The sequence below is a fragment of the Chelonoidis abingdonii genome, chromosome 2 (assembly GCF_003597395.2).
Source record: "Chelonoidis abingdonii isolate Lonesome George chromosome 2, CheloAbing_2.0, whole genome shotgun sequence".
NCBI lineage: Eukaryota > Metazoa > Chordata > Testudines > Testudinidae > Chelonoidis > Chelonoidis abingdonii.
The window spans coordinates 281,609,178-281,632,717 of record NC_133770.1 but is presented as its reverse complement, the minus strand read 5'-3'; the positions used below and the strand labels follow the sequence as shown (position 1 = coordinate 281,632,717).

The 23,540-nt window shown below is 44.7% G+C and overlaps 1 protein-coding gene across 1 annotated transcript in view; it reads right to left on the bottom strand.

Annotated features, from left to right (window-relative positions):
• Positions 1-7,305: 7,305 nt before the first annotated feature.
• Positions 7,306-23,540, bottom strand: part of NSMCE2 (NSE2 SUMO ligase component of SMC5/6 complex) — a 265,984-nt gene continuing 249,749 nt past the window's right edge. The window contains exon 7 of the mRNA XM_075063236.1: positions 7,306-7,397. Within this exon, the coding sequence (XP_074919337.1) occupies positions 7,394-7,397 (4 nt within the window). The 3' untranslated portion in view covers positions 7,306-7,393. The remainder of the gene's footprint in view (positions 7,398-23,540) is intronic.

The following is a 23,540-nucleotide window of genomic DNA, read 5'->3' as shown; positions in this document are numbered from 1 at the left end:
GATCATTTGGAACCTGGTGGGGAAGTTCACCCTTGGGCATTAGAAGCCAGATTCTCCTCTGAGTCACAGTTTACCTCTGGAGGAACTCTGATGTTTTCAGCTAAATTACTCCAGATTGACACCCCAGGTAAATGAGAGCAGGAGGTGGCCCAATACATGTGTTTTAACAAACATAGCACAAAGATCAATGAATCTAAGGAAGAAGGATGATCTTTTGTTTAGGATTGGACTCAACATTTGCCTTTGAATCCTGGCCATGTCATAGATTCTGTCTCTGTTCTGCAACTCTTTTGATCTCAGTGGCTCAGTTCTGTAAGAGAGAGATTTCCCTTTCATTCACCCTTTCCATCTCCTGTAAGCTCTTCAGGACAAGGTTTGTCTCTTTCTATATGTTTGTACAGAACCTAGCACAATGGGGCTCTGCTCTCTTAGGACCTTGAGGTGCTACTGTAATAAAAACAGTAATTAAGAAATCTAAGTAATCTTAAATGACTAGTATGTAATCTAGTTTCATTTACTTGCCATAACTATCAAAATGTATCATTGTAGTTTGAATCCTGAGGTAAGTAATATCACTCACATCAAACAATGTCAATTTATCAACATCCCTTTGCAACATGTCATTGAGATGAAACATAATACCACCAAGAAGCAGTAGAGATAACCAGACACTAATTAAAACTGTAAAATAAGTTTTTAAGAAGCATTTAAATCCCATCGTATATTCTCTCCATTGGTAAATCATGGACCAGAGAGAAAAATTAAGTGATTTATATGCATTCATATGCAGTACAGCCATGCTAATTCTTGTATATGACTTCTTCCTTGCAAGAATCCCATCAAAAGGAGTCCACTCTACAAGTCCTCTCCCTCCAAAGTGATCTGTTCAATGCCACATCCTCTATCATACCACATACTAACTAGTTCTTCTATGATTTCCCACCATTTCCTATTGGGTCAGCCTCGCTATCTTTGCCCTTCAATCTTTATCTGCTGGGCTCTTTAACCTACACAGTTTTCAGCACTGCATTTTACATGAGCAAACCATCAGAGCCTGCACTCTCTTGTTTTTTTGTTTATAAGTGTTACTCTGAGCATGTCTCTACCCAGAGCTGGCTCTAGGTTTTTTGCCGCCCCAAGCAAAAAAAATTTCAGCTGCCGCCACGCCAGTCCTGAGCTCCCCCCAACACTCTCCTTCCGCCTCAGCCCTGGGTCACTGGTAACGCTCCCAGGGCGGGTCATTCAGCAGGAATTTTGGATGTGCACAGAACACAGACAGGATTGGTTCCCATATGGGTACAGAACTGCAGTAAAGTGGAACAATTTTCAGCTTGTGTGACTGGAGGATCTCTGGATGCATATTATAAGACTGTCCTACATAAATGAGGAAAAGTCAAGGCGCCTTTATTATTCTTTTGTTCCACTCTGTTTCTATGGGGAATTTCCCAATGCAATATCACTTGTCTTCCTTGTAAACAAATAAAACTAAAAAAAAAAAGGCAATGGCTGTTGAAAATAGCAATACCAGTCCTAAAAACCACTGGGCAGCATTTTTTGCTCAATTTTATCCTAATTTTTCTACAGCAAATTACAGTGGATCAGTATATTTGATTTGGGAGAAATGAAGTAAGAGCTGCCCAAATTGAGCTTGAGCACTCCTGAATTTTGAGGTGTTCAGATCTGGAAGGCAGGTGCTAGATTCCCTTTCTGAATATTAGCTAAATCTGGAAAGGAAAAGAATTTCTGCTTCCATGGCTCAGAAGTGGCAATCCTCCTAAGTGCCTGGTACTGTATCTAAAGCTGCCAAAGTCCCCTAGCAGAGCCTCCCCTCCCTTACTTTTCATTTTAAATTCTAGTGGGATCCACATACCTTCCTTGCTAGGCTTCAGCTAGAGAGGGGAACTGTCCATTTAGTCCACCCAATTCCTTCTTTGGGGGCTGCAAGGTGAGGTCACACCAGTATTCCTAATCCAGTCTGAGGGTGTCTTTTAAAGGGGATATCTGAGCCAAAGCCTTCTACTCCCTGGGCACACTTGTTCCCCATTCACAGTGCCACCCCACTCCAGCAGTGAGCTCTCCATTCACAGCAAGCTGCAGCATGAGGTTTCAGCTACCATACTCCCCCTCTCCCTTTCCTGTTGATAGCAGCCAAGGGTGTCCTGGGAAATGTAGTTCTTTCCCTGCTCCAGGGCTGGCTCTTTAGGCAGGGGGCTAACCAAGGAACTACAGCTCCCAGGGCCCCCTGTTTGTTCTCAGCCCCCAGGCTGGATCCGTGTGGGCGGCTGCCTCTGCAAACCGGCTACCCCAAGCACCTGCTTTCTTTGCTGGTGCCTAGAGCCGCCCCTGTCTCTAATATATACATTCCTCATGTGGTCTTTCCTGTTTATACCACTTATCCATCTCAACATTCATATTGCTGTGAACAGATCATTTGGTCATGTTTCTTCCTCGTGACACAACACTCAGCGCCTTACAACTGGATAGACCACCGTTTATAGGCTTTCCCTTTTATTCTTACTGGTATCCCCATCTCACATACCATTTATCTCTCTGCATTTGACCCAGGTGTTTATTATTCTAGCTCTCATTTCATCCTCCATTTCCCCGGATTCTGGAACCCAGGTACTTGAATTGTGTTTTTGGTGTTGTCTGCCCATCGAGTTTCTCTGCCATAGATGGTCCCAAGCCCAGTTGAAAGAGGAGGATGGAATGGCATCAGGTTGGCAGCCAGCCATAAAAATATGCCATAAACTGACAGTATGAGTCCCTTACGTGACGTGACTGCGGCATTAAAAAAATTAATCTGATCTCTCTGCTATTCTCAGCTTAGTCAGCCTAATTTATACGTGGAAGCTGTCAAGAGTACATTTACGGGTGAGAATTATGGGCTTTGTGATCTTCCTGCAATAAAACTCACATTTGGAGCCCCGGATGCCTTCCTAGGCAATTAAAATAACTTAGTTATCTCTGGTTTCAGAGTAGCAGCCATGTTAGTTATGTGTTCCTCTGAACTCATGTGAAAACTACTCTCGCCTGAGAAGATGTGTGGCTGCAGAACCTGAAGTCTTTCACTAACTTTTTACATGCTTTAATTAAAGCATCTTAATTTACAAAATCTGGATTTCTGAGTATTCTGGACTTCATTGCCCATAACTCCCATTAACTGATGCTAAGTTATCATCTCACTTACACCAATGTAAATCCAGAGTAACTCCATGGACTTGTGATATTGGTTACTCTGGATGTACAACATTTTCACTGAGCTTAGAATCTAGTCTAAAAAAAAGTCACACATAGGTTCACTGACCAACCATCCAAATGAAGCCATCTCTTGAATGGCAGCCATTCTGCACTACCAGCCTCATGCAATGTTGCGGGGGGGAGGTTTTTTTTTTAAGAGGAAAAGAGAGGACAAACTTATCTAACTGAAACCAGGGGAGGAGTCTAGGGTACTGTGGGCAGAATGGAGTAACCGGAATTTTGCAAGGGTAACTCTTCACTTCCAAGAAACATTATGGGATTTTAAAGACGCAATTTATTTATCTTGTCAAGTAAACACAGCTGCATATTAGAGCTGGTCAGAACATTTTTGACTGAATGAAACTGTAGAATCCAAAACATTTTGCGGAGACATCAATTTTGATGACGTTTTCACCTGGAAGGTTTTAGAGAGCAACAACATACACTCTGTAGTTGGGTGGTTAGAGTACTGCTTTGGGATGTGAGAGACCCAGGCTGAAGCCCCTTCTCTGCCTAACTCAAAATGATCTGGGATGAATGGCACTGATGAGACAGAGCAGGGACTTTAACCTGGGTCTCCCACTTGCCAGACCAGTCCCCTCACACACACACAAACACAATTTTGTTTTCATTCCAATGCAGAATGACAACGAATTCATAAAACCTCAAAAGCTGCCACAAAACAGAATTCTCATTCTCCATTTAGCTGTACTGCATATGCAATAGGCATAAGTAACTGGTTGCATGCGGGCAACAGTAATTGAAAGCAATCACTGAAGTGGAGAGAGCTTGACCTTTATTCATAGTAAATGTTCACGTATTAACGACTCACACCCTGCAGTGAATGTGCAATAGCCTTGTGTTGCTGGGGGTTTTTAATAAAATTTTTTGTTCCAGATCATTCAAAAACACTGATCCCTCTTGGCACTGGACTCTCCAGTTCTCTACTGGAAACTAAAGATAATTTGTTCTAGGGATAGAATTCTACAAAGTATAGCCAAGTAGCTCACAAGCAAATGGTCTTTGTCAATAAATAATAATAAAGATGGGGGCCAGGACCTTGGTTTTCACTTCTCATTTAAAAGAGAGCACCTCCAGCAACACACAGCCCCTTAGCAACACGCTGGGGCATTGACTCCATACTGAGTCAGAGGGAAGAATGCCATGTAGTGACTCACCAGCATCACTTCTTATGCAGCATTGTTTGGAGCTAAATAATGTAATCCATCTATCTACTTGAGTGCCTTTAAAGAGCCCTAGTGCACAGATGTAAAGAGCTTTCCACAGGATACACCACAGCATTAAGGGCTGGATCCAACTCAGTGGAAAGACCCCATTGACTTCACTGGGAGTTGGATCCAGCCTTAAATGCAATGCAGAGTGCTGGAAAAGCTTGTCAGAATAGATAGTAGTTACTAGAGGTGGGATTTCTGGGCAAAATTCTGTACTCAGGGGATCTCTACTCAGATATTCTTTATCATCTGCATGCACAGATCTCCCACCATCATCAGTGAGAATTCTGCTTAACTCCAAAGAGCAAAGTATTGACAGTGAAATCTGTTTTGCGGAGTCGAGAGCAGAGGTTTCTTGCCCTCTAGGTGCATAGATTACATGCACAGAGCTTCCTGCAGATGGCACTGCTAAATTTGAAAACAAAAATGAATTTTGCCCACGTTGACTGAATTCTAAATTAATTAGTAATCTTATCCGAGTATCAGTGTTAAACCATACGGATCATTACCCTGTCACAGCAACATGCCTAAATTAGACACAGGGGACTCCAGGCCTGATCCTGCGTTCCTTGTAGTCAGTGAAAGTTCTGGCTGTAAAAGAAATGCAGGATGAGGCCCTGTATTCATTCATTTCATGTTTAGTTCCTTCCCTTTAGGAAATTGAATAGAAATAAAATTCTGGGTCTCATTTCCTCTTGGGGCTTAGATTTTTTACCATCTTTACTTCCCTTTTATACTTCTGTATGTAGATACATTAGACACACTCTGCAACCCCAGCATTTAGTATGTATCTCTTCGTTTGCATATGGAACGCAAGAAGTCTTCACACTGCATAGTATTTTCTTATGCCAGCAACATTGCAGCCTGTGATGCTGTGAATTGAGGGTAACATATGTCCACTGGTATTCAAGTCTGGATGCATCTCATTGAATTCTATGAGTCACATAGGCCTGGATTTAGGAAAGCTTGTCTTAAGTCCGTCCCTATTCAGGAACCTCTTAACCGCGCGTGCAAGATTAAAGGAACTTGTTTTGACTTCAATGGGGCTTAAGCGTGTGCTTAAGTGTTTTCCTGATTTGGTTCACATGTGTCCACAAGGAGGGAATGTGATACTGACAGAAGGGATATCCTGTGTTCCTACCCACTGTACATTAAATATGGCAATGGGGTTGTTTAGTTTATTTGGAAACTTTAGCTAAAGTGGTTTTACTATAATGGAAACCTTGTTTCCCAAAGAGCACTGGCTACTTACCTTTCAAACACCTTTAGATTAAAGGCCTGATTCATTACACTCATGCATGACTAAACCAAGCGCCATTCAAGTTGCAAGAAGTGGTCTAGTAAACCTCCTTCTTACCTACAGGGCCTAATTCTGATCTCACTGACCACGGTGTAAATCAGGAGCAACACCACTGAAATCAATGGAGTTACAACAGTGCAAAGTGAGATCATAGAGCTTGATTTTAGGAATAGGTGGCCTTAAAGAGATGCAAGGTGCTTTATAGAAGGGTAGTTTATTAGGAGTAAAGATTTAATTACAAAGATGACTGATTTAATATACAACAGTTTCCAAATCACTCCTGGGACAGCTTTCTATTCTCACAGGGGCAGATAGCCTGTGCCTAAAGACAGAATCTCATGTCACATGGGATTTGTTGTTTACTTAATTAAATAGTAGCAGTGTTTAATCTATAGCTCAGAACTAAATGGAAAAAGAACAAATTGCCCAGTGTCCTCAGAACCAGATTCCTGAAGCAAAATATCTGGATGTCAGAAGAAGGGAAGGGTAGAATTTGCCCTTGAAGACATTTCGTGGAGAGACATCTCATCTCTCCCATAATTTAATGGCAAATCCTGATCTTAGCATGAAACCACAACACAAAGTTTTGGTGGAGAATGGACAGGAGAGTCATAATCTCCTCCCAAGCTGTAGCAGTGCAACAGAGCCTTTGCCGTTGGTCAGAGTGGTTGTCTATTCCCCTTCTCCTCCTCCACAGACAACAGATTCCAAGCCTCCCTGCACAGCAATGGAGATTAATCCATATAGCGAACTCTATGGCTCACAGGGATTGTTAATCCCCTATGTAGCCCCCAGGCATCCTGCCTTCTCGTCCTTGCCCAGTAGAACCATAATAGGTCTCTACGTGCAGGGCGCTTGATGAGGGGACAAGATTTGTCCCTTAAAATCTGTTGAAACATGATTAGTAGGATGGCAACATCCCAATCAGCAGGTAGACTGGCCAGCACTAGGACAGCGCTGGGCCATGGACAGGAGGACGGCACCATCCAGTCAGATGACGGACTGGGCAACATGAGGGCCAAGTAATGCATATGAATTGCTATTTTGGATCAGACCCATGAGCCCTTTAGCCCACTATCCTGTCTCCAACAGAAGCCAGTACCAGGTGCTTTAGAGTAGCAAAAAGCCCCAGAATTAACAAGATTTCAACAACATATTTACAGGGAAGCTTTCTTGCTCTTAACCCCACCTAGTTATTGGTTGATTTATATCCTGAAGCATGAGAGTTGTATATTTTTATCCAGATGTTCTTAATATCAAGAAGCGTTAACCCTTTTCTGAATCCTATTATGTTCTTAGTCTTTATAACATCTTGTGCCAGGGAGTTCCCCAGATTAAGCATGCATTATGTTAACAATAAAAGAGCCCTTTTCATTAGTTTCAAATTAGTTGCCTTTAATTTTCATTGGATGCCCGCTTGTTCTTCAGAGATGAGGAAAGGTAAATAGCAAGCACCCGGGACACCTTTCACCTGGAAGGATGCCCCCTCCAGAATAAATTTAACTCTACTGATAGTTTAGAGAAGTGTGCACTGCTGCTGCTAATACTGTACCCATTCTTTTGATGGATGGAGGACATCGGAATCCAACTGTCAAGCCAACTCTTCCCACCAGCCACAAATTCACCTGAAGGGCAAGAAAAGAGCAAAGTTAATTTAAATCCATCTCTCCATGGATTCCAGTTGTGAGCACTTTAGTTTGATAGTCTTTAAAAACCAAGGACACCGCTGGTCTTTTAAGGTGAAAGCTCTCCAAGGAATTGATTCTCGTGCATCTTGTCAACTCCTGTTTTTACTATCACCCGAGGACTCGACTATCCTGTGAAGAAATTTGACTTACGAAGTAAAGCAGCATTAACAACTCAGAAGTTCATTCATTCTCAGGAGCATATACGTCAGCTGAAATGGGTTTCAAAGCGCTGCTCATCTGAACTGATTTACAGATCCACCAACAGACACAGAATCACTTCTACTAGCAACTTAATTTTACAGGCCTGGAACCCTTTGGCACTGTATCCAGGATTGGAGGGGGGTGAGTATGTCAGTGGAGAAGCTTTGTTACACATTTAGCTTCTGGAGCATTTTGTTGCCTGTCAGCATTGCCAAGAGAGGTTTTTATTTATACACTGGAGAGGTTTGTATGACGATGTGTTCCCCTTTCCTAATGAGACTTGAAAATACTGTTGCAGTTGCTGTCCCACGGTATGTTTAGCGCCAAACTAACCAGTGCAGGTGTGCTGGAAAGGCAAGAGAACACAGCACGCACTTTGCCACTGCTACTTCCATGCAGGAAGAAGCCAGGACATGCTGCTGTTTGAAAGTTTGGCTGGGGGCAGAGTCAATTACTTAATAGCCTTCTTCAGAGCCAATGAAGAAAGAAAGAAAGAAAGTAAGTCTGGTTTTTCTGTTTTTCCTTTGAAAAGGAAGATTTTCAACCACGGTGTTTTTTTGGTTTTGCCTCAAAACCAAGTTTTCCTAAACAAAGTCTGAGGTCCCAGCTCAGGCATACTCCCATTGATTTCAGTGGGGGCTTTGCCTGAGAACCAAAAGGCCATGTTCTGCAGTCATCACCAGCCTCAGATAACAAAGGAAATTAGGTCTGTGAAAAGTCGCTTTAATTGCCAGGCTATATTCTTCCCTGTGCATGGAATGTGCCACCAAAGCCCATCCTTTTCAAGTCCTTCCCAAGCACTCTGCCCCTAGCAGGCTCAACACCACTCACCTAAGGGTATGTCAACCCTTGACACAAGGGGTGTGAGTCCCAGCTTGAGCTAGCATACTAAAAAATAGTAGAATAACCATGGGGCAGTAGCTTAGGCTAGCCACCTAGGGTGACCAGATGTCCCAATTTTATAGGAACAGTCAAGTGTTTTGGGTCTTTTTCTTATATAGGCTCCTATTATCCCCCATGCATTGTCCCGATTTTTCACACTTGCTGTCTGGTCACCTTATAGCCACCTGAGTATGTACCAACAGGGTCCAGGAAGGCTTATATTCAGGACAGCTACCATCTGCTCGTCACTGCCCATGGTAGTGCAGCTACACTGCTGTTTTTAACATGCTACTTCAATGAGAGCTAACACAAGTCTGTCTCTTTGAGATGGGAGTCACACTCCAAGCTCCCAATGTAGATATACCCTAACTCTCTCAATACTTGGTCTACTCCAAGCATGAGGAAGGGAGGAGGAGAGAAATGTAATGTTGAGCCATTAACTGTTCCTCGGGTCTCATGCATGTTTTTGTATGCATCTGTGAGCAGAAACTGTCTTTATGGGTGTCTCCTACAACATTTAGGCCCAGATTCTCAAATCACTGGAAGTTAGGCACCTAAATACCCATGAGAATCTGAGACTAAGCCCATAGTTGGAGCTTAATTAGTAACAATGGCTTAAAGTCATTATCCTCTTAGCAGGGTTGCCAACTTTCTAATTGCACAAAACTAAACAAGCCAGCCCCACCCCTTCCCCGAGGCCCTGCTTCTGCCCGAGGCCTGGCCCCCCCACTCACTACATTCCCTCTCCCTCCGTGGCTCGCTTTCCCCCGCTCTCACTCACTTTCACTGGGCTGGGTTAGGGGGCTGGAGTGCGGGAGGGGGTGAGGGCTTCAGCTGGGTATGCGGGCTCTGGGGTGGGGCTGGGGATGAGGGGTTTGGGGTGCAGGAGGGGGAACCAGGATGGGGAGTGGGGTTGAGGGATTCAGAGTGTGGGAGGGGGCTGTGGATTGAGGCAGGGGGCTGGGGTGCAGAAGGGGACATGGGCTCTGGACTGGGGCTGAGGGCTCTGGGGTGGAACCTGGGATGAAGGGTTTGGGGTGCAGGAAGGGTCTCTGGGTTTGGAGGGGCTCAGGGCTGGGGCAGGGGGTTGGGGTTCAGGGCTGGGTGCAGGCTTACCTCAGATGACTCCCAGTCAGTGGTGCAGTAGGGCTAAGACAGGCTCCCTGCCTGTCCTGGCACCACACTGCACCCCGGAAGAGGCTAGCACGTTCGGCTCCTAGGATGGGGGTCCAGGAGGCTCTGCAGCTGCTCTCGGCTGCAGACACCGCCCCCTCAACTCTCATTGGCTGCAGTTCCCAGCCAATGGGAGTGCAAAGCCAGTGCTTGGGGCAGGAACAGCATGTAGAGCCCTGTGGAGCAGGACTTACTCCAGAGGAGCCTAGGAGCTGGACATGCTGGCCGCTTCCGAGGCGCAGCACAGTGCCAGGACAGGTAGGGACTAGCCTGCCTTAGCCTTGCAGCACTACTGACCGGACTTTTAACAGCCCGGTCGGCGGTGCTGACTAAAGCCTCCAAGGTCCCTTTTCGACTGGGCGTTCTGGTCAAAAACTGGACACTTGGCAACCCTACTTCTTGCAGGATCCTGCAGCTTACTATCACGCTAAATACATTTTCAGTGAAGTGTATGTTTGCATAATAAAGCCTCTAGTTGGAGACAAACTGAGACTATGTCTACACAGGGAGAAAAATCCCACAGTAGGCCCAGGTCAGCTGGCTCAGGATCATGGGGTTTGGGCTCCGGGGCTGGAAAAAAAAATTGCTGTTTAGACATTTGAGCTCAGGATAGAGTCTGAGCTCTGGGACCCTGCAGAGATGGAAGGTCCCAGAGCTCATGCTCCAGCCTGAGCCTAGAAGTCTACACAATGACTTTTAGCTCCACAACCCAAGCCAAAGTTATATTTTGTTTTTCCTCCTTCTGCCGTTAGTATTTCATCATGGAAGGGGAGGTTAAAAAAATGAGTTCTTAATCAGAGTGACACGTGGCACATCTGTATCAACATGTGTCAGCTGCACTGCAGAAAGGGAGGCGAGTGTGGGGAATCAGAGCTCCCATCATTAGGAACCCTCACCTCGCAGGGCACCTTGAAAATGGAAACTTTTCCCTGCAATCAGGGCAGTCCAGCCCGAAAACCTACTTTGCACCTTCAGTGTTAGTCTTGAGAACTTTCAATTGTGGAATCCCTGTCAGTGCTTGGATTGTTGTATAGCAAACGACAGTTAGGTGGTGTCATGGCATAAAGCCAAAACCACATCAGTAACACTCCAAGGTATAAGTTGTCACACCATAATTCATGCCCTGTTGTGCCTCACTGCGTAATTATACAGTTTGATTGCAACAGGATTTTTCTTTTATGGTAAATCCTAGGCTGACATCACTCTGATTAAGAACTCATTTATTTGATTACACAGTAACACAACAAGATTTTGAGTTGGAAGGAAACCAAGTCCTTTCATGCCCATTCAGCTGCCTAGCTAGTGTGCATACGTATACCCTATACTTTTGTAGTCTTTATTTATAGTGAACAAGATTGTGCTTTAATGATCTGCTCCTGGAGAACAGCACAAGCAGTAAGGTATATAGGTTTTCAGATAATATGAAACTTTAGATTGCCTCTCTCTTCTCTGGTCTGTAAGGGCCTTGTAGTATTATGGCAATTGGTATCGTCTTCAGTCTTACATTTCTCTTGATAATTTATTTATTATGCTAATGCATACAGACCTCAACCACATTATAGCCCCATTGTGCTAGGCACCGGGCAGAGATAACTGCAGACAGTCCCTGTCCCAAAGAGCTCACAGTATTAGGCCCCGATTCAGCAAAGGCCTGTAATATGTGCTCCAGCGCTCTGTTGAACCAAGGCCTAAGCCTCTTACTTTAGGCTTCATGACTGTTGCAACACTGGCTCTGATGTCTTGTGTAGCCTCTTTTTTATTATTATTACTCTATATGTTTCCCATAGTACTTAGTGGTTTAAATCTTCAAAGCACTTTAAAATGAAACTAAATTAAACCTGAAATCACCCTAGTGAAGCAGGCAATCAAGTACTACCACTATTTTATAGTGAAGGGAAACAGAATTACAGAGAATTGACTTGCCCGGGGTTGCACAGTAAATCAGACAGAGCTGAGATTTAAAAAAAAAAATAGGAGTTCCTGGTTCCCAAACCTATGGTCAGTCCATTAGACCGTGATGTCTAATCTAGGTCCATCTACTTTTCTTTGTCTTTTTATATCGGGGTGGGGGGAAGGGGAAGCAGTATTAAGTCCTTGTGCAATTGTTCATCATGTCATCCACGTTAGGTAACTAGGAGAACTGGACATATTTTCCCAAGGGAAAAAGAGTTCTTCCCTCAGAACATGCTGATTTGATGGAATCTAAATGGTCCATGGGAACCCGTCGAATCTGTTGAAACTTTTGAAGGAGAATAGGCAGGCTGCCCAGGCAGCCTGGTTTTCTGCATCCACCTCTCCAGGCTTCTCAGAAGCCCCCCTGGCAAGTTACTTGGGAGCCAGGGCTTCCAGGCTCCCCAGCTCTGCAGCAGCCAGCCTGAGTCGCTGCTGGGTGCCTGGAGAGCCATGAAGCCCAGACCAGTTTTTTGGTTTTTTTAATTCTATTTTGGTGCATCTGAAACTGAATTTTTATTTAACTGTAATATATCTCCTGTGGCAAAGTTCACATATCTGACTTTTCTTTCCGATTCAGTAACTTGGGGTCTTGTCCAGCTCTAATAGCTACATCGTGCCTCTCTGGAGTCCCCTTAAAGTTTTACTTGGCTAGGGGTATGGCTACACTTGCAACTTTAAAGCGCTGCCGCGGGAGTGGTCCCACGGCAGCGCTTTGAAGCGCGAGTGTGGTCGCGGCGCCAGCGCTGGGAGAGAGCTCTCCCAGCGCTGCAGGTACTCCATCTCCCCATGGGGATTAGCTTACAGCGCTTGGAGCTGCACTCAGAGGTGTGTTTTTTCACACCCCTGAGCGAGAAAGTTGCAGTGCTGTAAAGCGCCAGTGTAGCCAAGGCCCAAGATAATCTTTACTATTGTTAGCTTGCAATATCCTCATGAGATATTTGTAAAACTTCTAGCACACGGTAGGTGCTATCTAGTAGATAATATTTCTCTTCCTAAACTCCTGCTCTGTTCTACTCCAAAAGGTGGCTGAATTTCAGAGGAGAAGGAACCAGCCTTGAGGGATGTTTGCATACACACCTCTCCTATTTGGCAGGGATATTATGAGATGTCATGGTTAATATCTGCAAAGTGCTTTGAGGCCTAAGATGAAAGGAGCTTTAATATGATTAATTGATATTACAGTCATGCCTAGAAACCTCACTCAAGGCCCCTGTGGTGCTAAGCACTGTACAGACATGTAACAAAGACAATATCTGCCACAAAGAGCTCACAACCTATATGAAAGACAAGGTGCAAAAGATGTAGCTATAGAGTCAAGTGATATTTTGGTAATTTTGCATATATTTCCCATTGTATTTCTATTTATTGATCTTCCTGAACTTAATCTGCAAGTACTTCCCATTCTCTTCTCAGCTATGGGGACCACAGTATGACATCCATTGCAATAGAGATAATGATCATCAGGTGGAAGCTGTTATTTTATACAGAGCAGTGGGAAATGTTTTCCCAAGCACCATGGGAAATGAAATATTTTCTTTCTGTCATGGAGTTGTGGGGGAAGACAAGGCCCTTCGCCCCTGGTTTCCTGCGATTCACCACGACTACTCAGCCAGCCAGTAAAACAGAAGGTTTATTTAGATAACAGGAACACAGTCAAAGACAGGTCTTGCAGGTACAGACAACAGGACCCCCTCAGTCATCTTGGGGGGCCAGGGGAGGCCAGAGGTCTGTCTGGCCTCCCCTCCAATTTCCCAGCCAGTTCCAAACTGAAAATCTCTGGCCCTCCTCTGCCTTTGTCTCTTTCCCAGGCCAAGAGATCACCTGATCTCTTTGTTCTCCAACACCTTCAGTTGGCACCTTGCAGGGGAGGGGCCCTGGCTATCAGTTGCCAGGAGACAGGGTATCGCCCATTCTCTGTGCAAACCCTTGCACACCCCTGCACTCTAGGGCTCTGCAACAATCACACACTCTTATTCCACCACCTAGATACTTAAGAAATGCATAGGGGAAACTGAGGCACCCACACAGTATTTAGAGAAAACATTAAAAACATTCCCACTTCGTCACAGTTTCCTATACACCAAGAGCAGCCAGAGACTTTCAGTCTAAGTGATTTAGTTTAGATTGAGAGAGCAAAAACAAGAACAAACATGAGAGAGGGCAGTGTATCTGACACACTGCAACTGAATTGAACTGGTGACTGATTTCAGGAGGCAGCAGTATGCTAATAATTTAAAGGTGCAACACACGGAAAATCATACCAAGCACATTTAGGCTTCCTTCAGGAGTGCAGGATGAGACACATAAAACCAGTCTTCAACTTTATTAGCAACAAGCATGGAGAATACACAAGAACATCCTGTAACCGGCTATAAATATAGAAACACCAGTAAGGGAACTCTACTGTATTACCCATTCTAGTAGGAGTTACATCCACCATATGAAGCCATCTGGCTTTGGTTTTCATCCAAAACCCAGAACGCATTGCTTGAAAGGTTGGCAATTCTTTTGGGTCAGTATTGATCTCGTTTTGAGAAAATCTGGACAGATATAGAGAGTTGAGTCAAAACTATGTAAGACTCAGTTTGAGGTAACATCAATGTAAAACCAGGGGAAACAACTGTGTTTTGTTTCAAGTTTTTGGGGGTTGTAGGACTCTGGAAAGAAACCAAACGGTGCAAGCCTATGCAAACTGAAGTGAATCAACAGAATCCCTGTGAGCTGAAGCTACTGCATTAGCTCTCCTTATGCAGCTCCGCTTTCTAATGAGGATAATAAAATGTAAATCTTGATGCAAATATAACTGTAAAAACTGACTGCAGTACCCACCCTGCTTCATCTCTAGCCAGAGGGGGTAAATGCTATGGGAAGACAGCTATAAAGAAACCTTACATGATTATTCCATTATTGAAGTACATGCTGAGTGCGTGGGTGGGAATTCTTCATTTCCATCTCCATCACGCTGCCCTGCTTAGCTCTTCCCTCCCCCTCTCTCCCGCTTGTTCAATACATTGCTGTTAACACAATCAAAGGACATTACAATTCCTTTAACAGAGGATAAAAAAGCAGAACCAGAAATAATGTTTGAGGAACAGTTCAACAAACACACAGCTGATTTAAAACAAAACAAAAAACACGCACCCTCAATCCCTACGTCCTTTGTTACTGCTCTTTGCAATTCTAGCATTATCAGATGTGGGTTCTTTACGTTTTACTAATATTTTTAAAGAATGCAATAAGTAGGGGCTGTTTGAATACAGAAACACATTGCTTCTGGCCACAAGTTTCCCCAAACTCCTACTCCACCCTGCAATCCAGGAATAGGGTGAGGGCAAAAAGGACTCTTGTAGCACAGTGCTGCAAAATTATTTGAGCTTTGATCTGGGCCTGATTCCTCACTCATACTACTGTAAATCAGAAGTAGCTGCATAATATTTATTATCATCAGTTGAAAGACACAGAGCTAGTGGTCTTGCAGGAAATGGAAGCTCTATCTCGCTCCCTCTAGAGACAGAAAGGGAAACTGAAGGTGCTGTTACATGTGGATGGACCAGTTCAATTTGCACATTTTCCCATGCTCCAGTGTAGTCTCAAAGTACTTGCAGTTTCTTTGTGTTCTTGACAGGAACATGCTTTAAATTGGCTAAGTGGCTATCTGTGCAGAAGGGTGGACAAGTGTGTGAAATGGTGCCTGACATTCTCTATGAGATACTCTAATGGTCGAGTCGGTGGGCTCAGCTTGGGAAGTCAAGCCCAAGGTGGACAAACATTCTTATCTGACAATATTGATTCATAATGATACAGTCTAAGACTGTGGGTAGGTGCCTTCTGGGGAAGTGATTCTAGCATCCTAAGGAAGGTGTCATTAGTGGATTAGGCTGAAGCTGACTTGGTTGGAGGTAAGTAATAGTTTGGAGCTAGCCATGGGGAGCTGAAGCAGTTACCAGGTTGGGTTAACAATGAGGACTAGCCTAAACTGAGTTGGCAAACTTTGAGACGTGATCCGTGTTCTATATCAGAACGTGTCTGTATCAGTGATGTTCTTGCACAATTTGCCAGAGAGTCTGGGCTTTTCTTATTCCACTTTGTCATTTCACCTATTGGGGTAATTACTCAGTCCATACGGGTTTTTGCAAATAAATTTGCTAGTTTGTTATATTTCATTTCCTTATTAGACATGCTCATCTGTATTTATTGACAATCTGGCAACTGACCAATTCCGTTCACTTTCAGCTCAGGCGAGATGCCCTCAGTAATGTGAACTCGTAGGACATCAGGGAGATGTGGAAGTACCTCTGAGGGAACATCACTCCATTCAGTCCTTGGCTTCCTTTCCAAGACTGCTTACCTGCATGCCACCTGTGGTGGTGGGTTGATCATTAACTTCATCAAGCATTGCTTTCCCCAACTTGCTAGCTTCCTGCCTATTATATATTTGCTTTTATTAATACCTATTTGTTTCAGAGAGTCACTTTCTTGATTCTAGATCATTCCACATCTCTGTCTGACTCTCCATTTCCCTGCACCTTGTACAGTCATTACACCAGGGCCAAGGGATGTAAAATGTTTCCATTCTGCTAACACAGCCTTTTACAGCCACTTTGCCCCGCAATAAATGTTTGTCCATGGTGCAGAGAAATGGACAGTCAGGGATCTGGCTGTAAGTGCACCTTCTTATTCCACTGAAGACACATGGCATACCAACATGTGTCAGCGGCAGTGTAGAAAGGGAGTGGGGGAAATCAGAGCTCCCATCATTAGGAACCCCCACCTCTCAGGGCTCATTGAAAATGGAAGCTTCTCCCTGCAAACAGGGGGTTCCAGCCCGTAAACCTACAGTGCACCTTGAGCGTTAGTCTTGAGAACTTTTCATTTTACCCATAGTACTTCCCTAAGAGGGAATGTAGAAACTATCATCCTATCACATGCAATACAGCTATTTTTTTTCTATGTGTAACACTGACAGACCTGGTTGTCAGTGTGCAGGATCAATCCTGGGGCCTCTGGAGCTTACTGTATGAGCTAAAAGCTAACTGGCTCTTAGCTAAGGCTCTAGAGCAGACTCATTAATCTTTCTCTTTAAGTGGTCTCAGTGCCATTGGATGAGACAGAGCATCACACCCAGGAGGAGTGTAGGTTACATCTGGAAGGTAGATCATTTTATAACCACCTAGTTCAACTTTAAAACAGTGGTTTGGCCTTTAGCTTGAGCTATAAACTCTCTTTAAAAATTACGGTGCTTTTAAATTTCAGGGGAAGAGGTTACTTCTGCCCAGACTGTGGTATTAACGCTTCTGTCCTTGGGAGTTTTCTGGTATCACATCAAAGTTTTATTTATTGTCTGCAGAGTGAACTAAGGTAGCAAGAACCGTGGCAAAACTAGATGGAGAGGGGAAGGGAGGTTCCAGGCAAAAAGTACCTGAAAGGTATTTCACAAACAAATGGAGCAAACTCTCTAACCACCATATGCCAATACAAGCTGCAGAGGCTGCTGGTTTTGAGAGGGAAAAACTACTGGTGATCCTAAGCACCAGCAGCATGGGCACTCTAATGACATCCATCTTGAGACAGCAACATTTTCATCTATAAACTGAAGATTTTACTGTAAACATTGTTAATTATCCTGTCATGGGGAGGAAACGGCCTTGCTCATCACATACAGCTCTCTCATAGATAAACCCCTGTAATCATCCGGTAGAATCAGCAATGACTGTCAGGTGACTGTCTGCTGGCTTGTTTCAAAATAATAAGCAATGACCTGTAGAGGCTGAAGGCAAAATGGTGTAGTGAGTAGGACATGGGGACCTATTTCTGTCTCTGATCTGTTGTAACACCTCAGGCAAGTCACTTCACATCAATGCTGCCTCCATTTCTTTTCCCACCTTTTGTGTATCTTGTCTATTTTGATTGTAAGTCTTTCAGGGCAGAAAGTATCTCTCACTAGGTAAATGTCTAGAGCTTAGCACAGTGGAACCCTGATCGCAGATGGAAAGTTTTGGTGCTAGTGTAATAAAAATAGTTAATAATGATGTGGTTGCCTAATGGGGAGAGTTTAAAGTTAGTGTTAGAGTTAGTGATTGCCTGGAGCAGGATGCTCAGACCGGAACCTCTTTGAATTCTGTAAGATCTGAACTTGTTCCTACCATGTTGTTTGCAAGACTCAGTTTTCCAGTTCTGGTTTGAATGCAGCCAAAATCTTGCTTTGTTAGATTTCAGAAGAAGGTGGCAGATACAACTCACAAGGCAGGTGATTTTGAGAGACTTTTATCATTCCACTTACAGGAGATGCTCGTCACCTTACAGAATTCAAGCCAAGTTAAAGGTGTTTCTGAGCATACTTTAAACTCCCATTGATTTCAGTATGAGTTGAGGGGACTCTGCACATACACAATATTTATATTAACATGGACAACTTTGTCTTAGAAATGCCTGCTGTAGATTTCTCTTAATGAGTGGAATAAGTTCTGATTTTCTCAGCAAAACGCAGTTTAGATTCAGTCTCCCTCTTGTATAATGAGCCATCAGATTCAGTGTATTGGGTCCTCCCAGGCTTGTTATGTATTGCTGTAGTTACTACCACTCAGGGCAGCACAACAAATAAGTGTTGCCATTGAAAACCTCAGAGTGCAATACTGCATGCTTTCCTTTCACGAAGCATGACAATGGTAGGTCTTGCTAAACCCATGAATAACTTTTACATCCTAGCTAGCTAAAGGCTGTTGTTAAACACACATACACAGCACCCCCATTCTCAAGGTTAACATTGTTTTACAGTCACGAATCCTGAAGAAAGCCACCTAATGTACCAATAAAACACATTCATGACTCTTCTTCCACTGTGGTACGTACATCATGGAAGTAACTTCAAACAGGATAAGCAGCTCTAATTGAGCTGAGGGTCAGTTTATAGTGCATGTCCTTATTTTCAGGCCTTTTGTCCAATGGGTGTGATGCTTTGAAGGAATGGTGCCAGAGTCTGTAGAGTCAACAGATCTGGGTGGGCAAACTTTTTGGCTCGAGGGCCACACAGGGGTTCCGAAACTGTATGGAGGGCCGGGTAGGGAAAACTGTGCCTCCCCAAACAGCCTGGCCCCTGCTCCTTATTTGTCCCCTCCCACTCCCTCAGAACCCCCAACCCATCCAACCCCCCCTTCTTGTCCCCTGACCACCCCCTCTGGGGACCCCCCGCCCATAACTGACCCCTGGGATCCCACCCCCTTATCCAACCGCACTCTGCTCCTCGTCCCCTGACCACCCCCTCTGGGGTCCGACAGGCCCCCCAGGACTCTCACACCTATCTAACCACCCCCTGCTCCCTGTCGCCTGACTGCCCCCCGGAACCCTCTGCCCCTTATCCAACCCTTCCGCTCCTCACCCCCTTACCATGCCGTTCAGAGGACCAGGACTGGCAGCCGCACTGCCCGGCCGGAGCCAGCGACGCCACCATGCTGCCTGGCAGGAGCTTGCAGCCCCACCGCCCAGAGTGCTGGTGGCACGGCGAGCTGAGGCTGCACGGGAGGGGGGAACAGCAGGGGAGGGCTGGGGGCTAGCCTGGGAGCTCAAAGGCCGAGAAGGACGGCCCACGGGCTGTAGTTTGCCTACCTCTGCAACAGATTAATAAATGTCGAAGTTTACAGAACAATTTAAAGGGTAACAATTGTCTAACGAGTGACTGTATAAAACTGATGTATTGGTGTCACTGTGTGGGCCCCAGGATAGGAGAGAGACAAGGTGGGTGAGGTAATAGCTTTTACTGGACCAACTCCTGTTGGTGAGAGACATGCTGAGGAAGAGCTCTCCGTAGCTCAAAAGCTGGTCTCTCTTGCCAACAGAAATTGGTCCAGTAAAAGATATTGCCTCACTCACCTTGTCTCTCTTTTACAACGACATCATCTTCCTCAATTAATCTGCTCCTGAAGTGTCTTTGCTATGAGCGGAACTGGAGAAAGGGTCAGGCGGGACCTTGAGCAGTGCGACACCAGAGTCAGCAGTCCAAACTGGAGGTAGGCTGCTAGATTTTGAACTCTTCAGCATGGGACTTCCCTACAACTCCCTTATTGCAAATAACTCCTGGGGCCATTCTGTGCCAAAAAATTAAAAATTCTGCACACAACATTTTAAAATTCTGCACATTTTATTTGTCAGACTAACACTACATAATCACACCAGTTTCAATTATTTTGGTCATTTATTTCAAAATACCCCAGCAAGTATGTCTGTAACAATACAGACAAACACAAAAATTCCCCCAGGTGTAGTAAGTTAAAGAAACCCCCATGAAAACCCAGTTCCTGTTTCTCTGCTCTCATCTCCCTCCTCCTCAGAGCACAGTGTGTGGGAGGGGCACACAACTACAACTCCTTCTCCCCAGAGCCCAGCCACAGTGCCCCCAGTCAATACACCCAACCCCACTTCCCCCCAGAGTCCAGTTGCAGGGCTTCCTTGGCCCAGATACCCACACCTTCTCTGCCCCTTGACCCCAGTCACACCTCCGCCATACAGCCACACCCCCTCATCCCCCAGAGCCCAGGGATCCAGAGCAAGAAACAGCCTGATGCTCGGTCCCAGGCTTGCATGCAGTTGCCTGTGCACTGCCATCTCCTTCCCTCAGGGCATGCTGGGAACTGCAGCTGTCAGGAACCCTTTAACTATCTCCCCCTCCCTCCCGGCAGGGTCTTCTGTGTGCAAGTTGGGCTCTGCCGGGTCCAGCGGCCCCCTAGTGGCAGCCCACAGCACTACTGCCCATTTCTGTGGGGGAAAGAAAATTCTGCGGGCACATTAATTTTATGCAAAATTCTGCATCGTAGAGTGGTGCAGAATTCCTCCAGGAGTAGCAAATGCAGGGGTGGACACAGTCTTCCAAATCAATGAGTCCACTGTGCTGCTCTCCCCAAGGGGCTGGGGAGGGGTTGGGAGGTCAGAGAGGGCCCAGGCCTGCTGGGTCATTGCCTTCCCCATAGAGACTGGGGCGGGGATCTGCCCTTGCCTGCCTTTCCCTGAGCTCCAGCCCCACTGCCAGTATCCCAACCCCAAACACGCTCTTACCTCTGGACTCTCGGCCTGGTGGTTGGCCTCAGACCTGGTGCAATGATGGTAGTGATGACAGTGGAATCTGGACCCAGCTGAGGTAGGTGAGTTGCTCCCCACCCTACTGATGGCAGATGCCAAACCTGAAAAGCACTATGATCCAGTGTGCCAGGTCGCAATGCCACTTAGCCAGATTTGGCTGGGGACAGGCCAAATTTGAGATGGGGACTCCGTTCAAGTGCGTTGAGTGCACATTGATTGATCCAGGCCCGAATTCTAGGTGTGTAATTGCACCCAGGGACCTACAGCAGCTAAAGAAACAGTGCTTGCTACCAGCACAAGGATGTAGTGAGGATTCCTTAGATAGTGTTTTATAAAGTACTTTGAAGACTGAAAGTTATTATTGGTTACTATTATTTATTGTTGGAAAAAGGGCTTCCAGACAGAGCTTATTGGTCACTTTCTTCCTTAGATGATTTTTTTGGCTAGAGTTGTAGAAGTTTATAATGGTGTGGACAGTAGTCCCAGAAAGGACTGTACTTGGGCCTTGATCTTGCAAGGTGCAGGGCACCCTAATGCTGATCCAGCAAAGCACTTAAATATGTGCTCTTCTAGAAGCACATGAGCATGCCCATTGACTTGTTATTTGGTGTTCTGGGATTTCCAAATTGGAGCCGCATGGCATCAGGAAGTTAGTCACTGTGGAAGGAATTTACCCTTCCGTAGAGGGCTGGCACCACACCTATTCAACACCAAGTCCCTCATAAGCCTTGGCTAGTTACACAAGTTATGTGGTATTGCTTCTATTGCTTGACTGAGCGTCTTAGGTAACTAACTAACTCAGTGTGAAGAGCGAATTGTGAAATCTACAGCCAAATATTGCTATTTGAAATTTGCTTTCGAAGAAGACACCGCACAAACCTCAAAAAGTGGGTTAAGCAACATGTATGAAGAGCCCCTTGCACAGAACTAATTTTGTCCCCACTGAGCATTCTTTCCCCGCCACACCAAGACTAGCAGGTTGTGGGGTTGTCATCCCATCCTGTGTGTTCCCCACCCAAGAGCCTGATCGGAGGAATGGCTACATCCTGCCTTCTTAAATCTGTGGGGGTCACTCAGCCCCAGAAGGAATTGGGCTGGCCTGAATACAGACTTCGCTGCCTCTCAGACAAATCAGGGGCAAGTAATGGGGTCTCGTGGCTTCGGGAGCAGGGAGGGAAGTGAGACTGGGAGGAGAGGCTGTTTGGAAACATTTAGGAACCTCAGAACATTTTCACAGACCTGAACCCAGACTGGATTTGTGTGGGTCCAAGGCTTGATGCACCTATTCCACACAATTCTAATCACTATTCTAACTCTGCTTTTCTTGGCCTTGTAATTATGTCGCATGCCATTCCCCCATGTCATAGACTAAATCCATGAATGCACACTTTCTAAGCAGCTTTGGAAATGATTGTATAGAATTAATATTAACTAGTTTCACTATTATTAATGGAGAATTAAAGCTTTCAACACTGAGCTATTCAGAGGTGGTTGCTACACGACTGCTCTGCAATGCTGTCATCAACAATAATAGCCGTCGTTACGAGTACACCTAAAAAGTTGAAGAAAAATGCATAATCTGTTCTATTATAATCCACTTTCCTAAAGTAGCCCTGCATTTAAAATCTGTTAAGAATGGCATGAATAGGACTTTACTTCCTATATGATAATGCAATTGTTCAGTCATAAATGGAGAAAGTCCCAACAGTTAGACTGTAAAAGACAACCAAGTACTGCTTGTTCTGGATTTGAGACATCAAATTGGCTATTTGGCTGACATAGCCTCATTGTAAGTATTATGCCTTTTACTTCCACTGCTCCAGGAAGACCATGAAGCATTTCAGAAAATGCTATTTTTCCATGTTTTATATCTTCTTGAATAGTGATATATATCCTTTGGGTGAACAACGCACTGTACAGATATTAACTTTGTGCCACCCCTATCAATTTGGTGGGTTAGTATTATTGTACCCACTTCACAGATAAGAAAATGGCAACAGATCTGTTCAAGGCTACCCAGTGTCAAAACCAGGATTAGAACTCAGGGCCTTCTGAGCCATTCCTCCAGAACATCGTGTTCAATGTACAGCTCCCAAAACAAAAGTTATATAGATCCCAAGAATGACAAAAAGGAAGGAAGAACACAGTCATTCTCCAGATATCCTGTCTGTTAAATCTTTTGGTTACTGTGCTGCCATTTTCCTCAATACCATCCAATAGAGACACAGCTAAATACAAAAATCAAAACAACAAAGACATAATGACCCCTAAGTACTTTAGCAGCAAGGCCAGTACTGAAGCCCTAGTGGTTGAATTACTGCTTCAGATAAAACCCGAAACGTGTTCATCAACCTTAATATTACAAGACAGACTGACATTCATAATACCCTGTCCTTTATTTTACTGCCTGCACAGTAAGAACACACATCCCAGTGGTACAACAGCAGCCTGTTCCTAACAGGGCCAATACTTACTAGCCTTCTTTATATCAATTCTTAAAAGCCCCTTCCCCCGACCCCATCCCATGAACCTTCCCAACACTGATCTCTTCACCAGTTATCATACTCTCCCTTTGCACATATTTTTTTCTTGTCTGCATTAGTCTTCCCTGTCTAAAAGGTTCAGTTCTAGATACATATTTAATTTTATAAACTAATCCCAGTGCCTTTAGTTGAGCACATTCTAAGCTTGTATTCGTTTCTAATTATTTTGCTAGACTGGGGACAAAGATCAGCACTTGGCAGAATCTAATTTTAAATGTGTAGCAATTAATAGTACCATGCTCCTGGCATTGGACAGTAC